The sequence below is a fragment of the Trypanosoma grayi genome, assembly GCF_000691245.1.
Source record: "Trypanosoma grayi strain ANR4 Tgr_52_V1, whole genome shotgun sequence".
NCBI lineage: Eukaryota > Euglenozoa > Kinetoplastea > Trypanosomatida > Trypanosomatidae > Trypanosoma > Trypanosoma grayi.
Genome location: NW_008825671.1, coordinates 1 through 6,243, shown reverse-complemented (window position 1 = coordinate 6,243; position 6,243 = coordinate 1). Strand labels below are relative to the sequence as shown.

The 6,243-nt window shown below is 55.8% G+C and overlaps 2 protein-coding genes across 2 annotated transcripts; both read left to right on the top strand.

The window, feature by feature from the left end:
• Nucleotides 1-129: 129 nt before the first annotated feature.
• On the top strand, nucleotides 130-2,322 carry DQ04_00521010 (hypothetical protein; the record flags this gene model as incomplete). The annotated part of the gene is made up of 1 exon (XM_009309159.1): nucleotides 130-2,322. The coding sequence occupies one exon, from the start codon at nucleotides 130-132 to the stop codon at nucleotides 2,320-2,322; it is 2,193 nt and encodes a 730-aa protein (XP_009307434.1).
• Nucleotides 2,323-2,769: 447 nt separating this feature from the next.
• DQ04_00521000 (putative R-SNARE protein) lies at nucleotides 2,770-6,243 on the top strand (the record flags this gene model as incomplete). Its single annotated transcript, XM_009309158.1, has 1 exon — nucleotides 2,770-6,243. A coding segment is annotated over one exon (3,474 nt), but the record flags the coding sequence as incomplete, so codon positions are not given.

Genomic DNA, 6,243 nt, shown 5'->3' with positions numbered 1-6,243 from the left:
TGTGTGTGTGTGTGCTAGTGTCTCTTATAGTAATTTACACGCACATATATCTATATATATTATAGGGAGAAGACAGCGGAGAAGGTGGAAGGCGCTGCATTGCCGTGACAGTATACAAGGCAAGGAGCCATGGCCGGGCTGTTCCAACGGCTCATGGAGCTTGGCGAGGAGCCCTCTGCCGTGCGCCGCCTGTCGACGTCGTCGGAGCTGAATAGTGACGCAACGAAGGGAGAGCTAGTTGCACGTGTGGCGCAACTGCAGGATCACCTGAAAGAACAAAAACAAAAGTACAGCGATCTACTGGCCGATGCAACCACACTTCGATCAGAGTACGACGCATATCGCCGGGCGGCAGAGAGGGAGAGGCGTCAGAATATGGAGCAGCGCTTGGGAGATAAGCGCATGCTGGAGGAGCTGCGTCGAGCGGGGGCGTCGGGGAAGATTGACGAGACATATGTGACGAAAATGGAGTCCAAAGTGGCGGACCTGCAGGCACGGCTCCACGAGGCGTTGGAGGAAGTTGAAAAGACACACAAGCGGCGGCTAGAGGCAGAGCACGCGCGGGTGGCGGCAGAGACAGCTAAAAAGGAGGAGGTACAGGAGCTCTGCCACCAGTTTGAGCGGTTCAAAGAGACAATGCGGCAGCGGAATGAACAGCTTGAGAAGCAGCTGAATGAGAACTCTGAGACAGCCGCCGCAGCAACTACAACGGTAGAAACAACAACAGCAGTAACAAACGCAGTCGCATTGGTGGCGGAGGAGAAGACGGAGCCTGAGCCCAATGGCGGCACCGAAGCGGGTGAGCACACCCCACAGGACGAGTTGAGAGCCGCTGCAGCCAACAAGGAGTTGCTGCAGCTACAGGCACAGCTTGCGGCAGCACTGCAGCGTGAGAAACAGTTGCGGGCAGAACTGGTGGCGGAGCAAGGACGCTACCAACGCCAGCTGGAGGACGCAAAATGGGAAAATATGGAGGCGGGAAAGAAGATTGCTCAACTGAAGACGGAAATCGACACGTGGCGATCCAAGACGGCTCAGCTTGAGGACACGATAGAGACGAAGGGGGAAGAGCACGCACTCAAAGAAAAGGACTTGCGCCTTGCTATACGACAGAAGGAGGACACGGCGGCACGTCTGGAGCGAGAGCTGCAGGAGGCGAAGCAGCTCGCGGAGAACAAGCGCGAAGAGTACGGGCAGGCATTGATGCGCGAGCGCGAGACATTAGCAAAGCAAGCTCTGATGGCGGACGAAGCAGAATCTCTCACCAAGACGGCCAACGAGACACTGCAGCAACAGCAAGCACACTACGAGTCTCTTCTCCGTGAACGCGATCGGGTCTTTCAGGAGCAGCTTGGCGTGTGTCGTGCGTTCGAGACAGCGCTGCAGGAGGAACGCGAGGATAAGCGACAACAGGTGGACTGCATTGAAGACCTTCGACGAGAGTTAGACCAAGCCCAGCGGATGATAAGCGAACTGCAGTTTATGCAGGCGCAGAGTCAGCGCCTCATTGAACTCCGCGAGGAGGAAGTCCTCTCAAGGGAGGAGGAACGGCAGAAGCTTCGGGGACTTCTGCGGGAGGAGGAAGAGGCACACCACTGCACACGCCAGCGGGTGATGGAGCTGGAGACCATCCACGGTGAGACGGAGCTGCTCAGTGCCAAGAATGCAGCGGTCACGGAGGAGGTCACAAACAAACTTGCGGCTCTCGAACGTGAGTGCAGCTCTGCCCGCAGTCTGATGGAAACGCAACAGGCGCAGCTCCACACCAAAGATCATACGATACGGCAGCTGCAGGTGCAGCTGGATGAGCTGATAGCACAGAGCGCCAAGTTCGCCTACTATCGTGAGGAACAGGCCGCAAAGGCCAGGATATTTGAGGGCCGTATTCGTGAGCTGGAGGCAGAGAAGTCTGCGGCTCTCGTGCAGCGGCTGCAGGTGGATAACACGCCGGCATCTGTAAACTTCAGCACCGGGCCGCCTGCAGCACCTGAGAGTTCGCTCAACAACACCGCCGTATCTGCATTCGAGTTATTATACGCAGCGCCATCCGAGCGTGTACGGCAGCAGTTTGTCTCTGAGGCCGTCATGTCAGCGCGTAAACTACGCCTTGCCGCATCGTCACGTATACGTAAGCTGATCTTGTTCTCTCTCGTTTGTATTCTTGTGGTAATATTATCCGCAAGCTATCTCACTGCTTCCCCTAGTGCCAATGCTGTGGGTGCAGCGGAGGCCGCGATGGATTCCCTCCGCCAGCGCTACACAACGGTGTCTGACGCATTGCAGCGCTGCCAGTCAAGTCTCGCCAGTTGCCGTAGGCAATAGAAGCCCGCGCTTCAGCCCTGCCTGCTTCCCTTTCTTTTTCTTTCTGGTTCTTTCTTTGGCTTCGCGGAGGGAGAGGAGGCGGGGGNAGCCCGCGCTTCAGCCCTGCCTGCTTCCCTTTCTTTTTCTTTCTGGTTCTTTCTTTGGCTTCGCGGAGGGAGAGGAGGCGGGGGGTTGGAAGGCAATGGCCACTGCTTGGGCTGCAAAAAAACGGTAACGCGGCTTCGGGGGCTGAGTGCACATGTTGGGCGTTGCTTCTGCCCGCTCCTTCGCGGGCGAACACCGCACTTGTGTATCCCTCTTTTTTTCTTTGTTTTGTTTCTGCTGCTGCCAGAAGTATTTCTATACAAGAGAAGTAGTAGAGTGGGAGGGACGGAGAGAGAGAGAGAGAGAGAGAGAGAGACAAAGAAACAGACCGGATTTAGTTGTCGCCACACGCATTGAAGGGAAATGGAACGGATTGTTAACAAGATTCGTTTCTGGGACTCAAAGGCGCCCACCACACCTCTTCCCACTGCTGCTGCCAAGCCAGACCGCAGTAGTGTGGTCTGCAGCGACGAGACGATCAACTACGCAATGTACCACTTGTGTGCCTATGACCCAATTTTGGAGGTCCTTATTTGTGTGGGGGACAATGTGCCGGCTGTCGTGCTGGCGCGCGGCCGCCGGCGGGTGTCGCTGCCGCTCCGGAAATGCGTTCACTGGTTGGAATGCCACATTTTTGCTGGAACTTCCAGTTTTTTGCTGCTTTCTTCGGAATGCTTGCTCCTCGTTGATTATGGGCAGCGCAGTTCCTCGTCAGGTCTCTTCCCCCAGGGCAGAAATGGGGCGTTGTTTGCATGCCTTCACGTACCCCAAGGTGTGACATGGGGTGCTGTTGGCTGCCGCAACGGCTCCGTCATGTACTGGAAGCTGAAACATAAGGATGGAAGAACCGTTCTGTCGTGGGCTGCACTGACGACCGATGTGCTAGGCTTTTGCCGCGCTTTTCTTCCCACACCAGCGCCGGCGTCGTGTGGGCACATTTACACGATTGACACCTACCCGACGAACCCTAACGCCCTTGTTGCGGTGATTGCCGGTGTCCCTGGTGTCTGCAAGTGGTACTTGGACGAGAATCGTTTGTCGAGTTTCTTTAGCGCGTCAGATGCAGTGAAGAACTCCGGCATTGCGGCCTGCAGAGTAACTCCGGGTGGTGCTTACATCACCGCAATAACCTTTGACGCATCCACGGTGTTCATATGGTCAGAGAATGGAAAGAAGAAAAAGGACAGGCGTGTGGAGCTTTTCTGGGCGGTGGATATCTTGTGTCACCTCCCCTCCTCCGTAGAGACAGCCAGTGAGGCAAAAGTAGAGGAGGGGGTGACGCCATTGTGCGGCTTTCACATCGCACGTGGTGCAGGATCGTTAGTACAAGTGCAATCAGACAAGAAATGCCATATGTACTTTCTCCTGTACTCTGCGGAGGGGGTGGTGGAGCTGGTGGTGGACGTGGAGGGCAAGCAAATTCTCCAGCGCGAGGACATACTGGCCCATGTGACAGCAATGCGGTTGCAGCCAAATACCGCATTGGATGCCAAGGAGGAATTTGCAGTCCAACGTGTCATTCCATGTTCTCAGTTCATGTACTGGCTAGGCGCATGGACCGAAACAGACCTGGACACACTCATTATGACAAGCGATGACTGCGGGCCGCTCTTGATAGAACGATGTCGGTCAAGGCGGAATGTGGAGCGCGTCACGGAGCTGGGGGACCTTCCGCACGGAGCTGCGCCATGGAGTGAAATGCTCCTCGTGGCACCATCTGTGGAAACGATGGATGTGCTGTGGGGTGCTCTGGACAAGACGCAAGGTGCGGCGGATCCGTGGAGTGCTCTTCTGCGTGGCGCAACGTCAGGCGATGCGTGTGATGTGGCAAAAAGAGGTGACATCGCTGCGTTCCTTGGGGTGTTGCCTGATGGACCAAGCGATGGTATATGCTTCCTACCCCTTTCAAATGAGTGCGTTCCTGTTCCATACGACGTGATACGCCAGCATGCCGCATGCCTCTCCTGCACCCCTTCTGGGGGTGGCGGGCAGCTTGTCATACTTGAAAGGGCAATGCCAGGACTTCCTCAGCGCACCGAATTGATACTGCGCGCTGTGGCAGACGAGGTGTCGGTCTCTGTGTTCGCTGTGCATCTTACACCACCGCGAGTGGAACGTCTCATGGTGCTTTCGAAGGACTGCCTCATGCCAGATGCGGCTTCCACTGGAAGTGGGATTGCTTTGGCACAACAGGCGGTTTTAGTCGAGTGCCGTGTTGTGAAATCTAATACTGCGCCGCTATCGTTTGAATTGCGCCGCAGTGGATGGAGTATCCTTCTCCAGTTGAGCGACAACTCGTTGGCCCTGGTAGACTTGAGCGATGCCAAGGATGGAGAGAAGGAGCCGCCCCAGATGGTGCGTTATCCCAGCGGGTTGTTTCCTGCCGGTACCAGTGTGACGTCATTCGACACTGTTTGGACGATGCTGGAAAGTTCACCTGACCACGCGAATGGTGGAAGGGACGGAGTGGAGTGTTTGGCCCTAATTTCCACCCTCTCTGACCGAAAGGGAGTGATTGTGTGGGATATGTGCCGCATGCGGCTTCTGTCGTATTTTCCATGCACCGATTATGGTGAATGGCGCTACAATAAAGTCATTACGAGACCACAGGAAACATGCTTTTCTACAACATCGGAGTTTGGTGGCATTACGGTCGCTATTTCCCGCATTTGCAGCAGTAACAATGCAATCGCTACTGATCCGGTTGAAGGAAGCGAAGGGCGTGTCGTTTTGCGCGACATTCTTGGCCGACTCCTCCTTCCCCTTTGCGTACGCCATGGCTCGGATGCATCTGGTGGATGGTGCCTGAGACGGAATGAAGAAGATGCGGTGTGGCACCCGCTCGCCCCAGCAGGTGCATTCAGGATTGTGTTTGGACTCAAGATTGTGCGAGGCGAAGTGGTGGCAGTGACAACAGACGCAGAATACACTCTTGGAGAAACTTTGGTACCCTCTGGTCGAATTGCTGCGGTGGAGGAAGAGCAGCCTTGGCCATATAGCATCCTTGTGTGGCATTCGCGGGAAAAAGAGGATGAAATGGAACCCACAGTGCCGAGTCATGGTGACGGTGGTAGTATCACTCAAGGTGGACAAGAAACCGTGATGTTGTACAACGAGAAGGAGATTGGTTTCTTCTGTGCCTCGAAGTTGGCGACTAGTGGAAGTGAGATGGGTCCTGCGACAGTTTGTCGCGTTGAGAATGGTCGTTCTATCGAGCATGTAGTGTTTTGCGCGGTTTTCAATGCGGCACTTGTTCTCGCCAAGGACGCTAATAAATGGTGGTGGGTTAATCTGCTAGATTTGAGCACCGCCGAGCCTTTGATGGAGCCTCACGCAATGACTCACTTTACCGACAACGATGACTTGTGCATCCGTCTTGTTCCTGTGGAAGATTGCGGCCTGCACATTTATATTATAGGCCGGGGCGGCGCGCCCCTTGGACACCTTGTCCTTCTCCCCGCCGCCAGCGATGAGACACCCCGCCCTCATGTGTGCAGCCCGTTTTTGGACGCGCGTTATGCACCGGCACCGCCGAGCTTTCGCTCGTACAGGCGATTCTTGCCGCCGCCGCCCACGATGAAGCAGGAGCAAGGTTTTTTGAAGCGTCTGATGACGTTGCCGTGGGAGGAGGTTGTTCTTAAAATTGAGGATGAAGTTTTGCGGGAGGAGCAGGCGGAGTCTTTCGATGAATTTCGGCAGCGGTTGGTGACAGCGGCGCCCGGGGACTGCCACACGGCCCCGCCAGAGCGCCGAGATGCGGAGGCGGAACGGAGGGAGTTGTTGCCAGGAAACCGGTACACCGAGCTGAAGGCCACGGCGGCGCGGGAGAATGTGAGC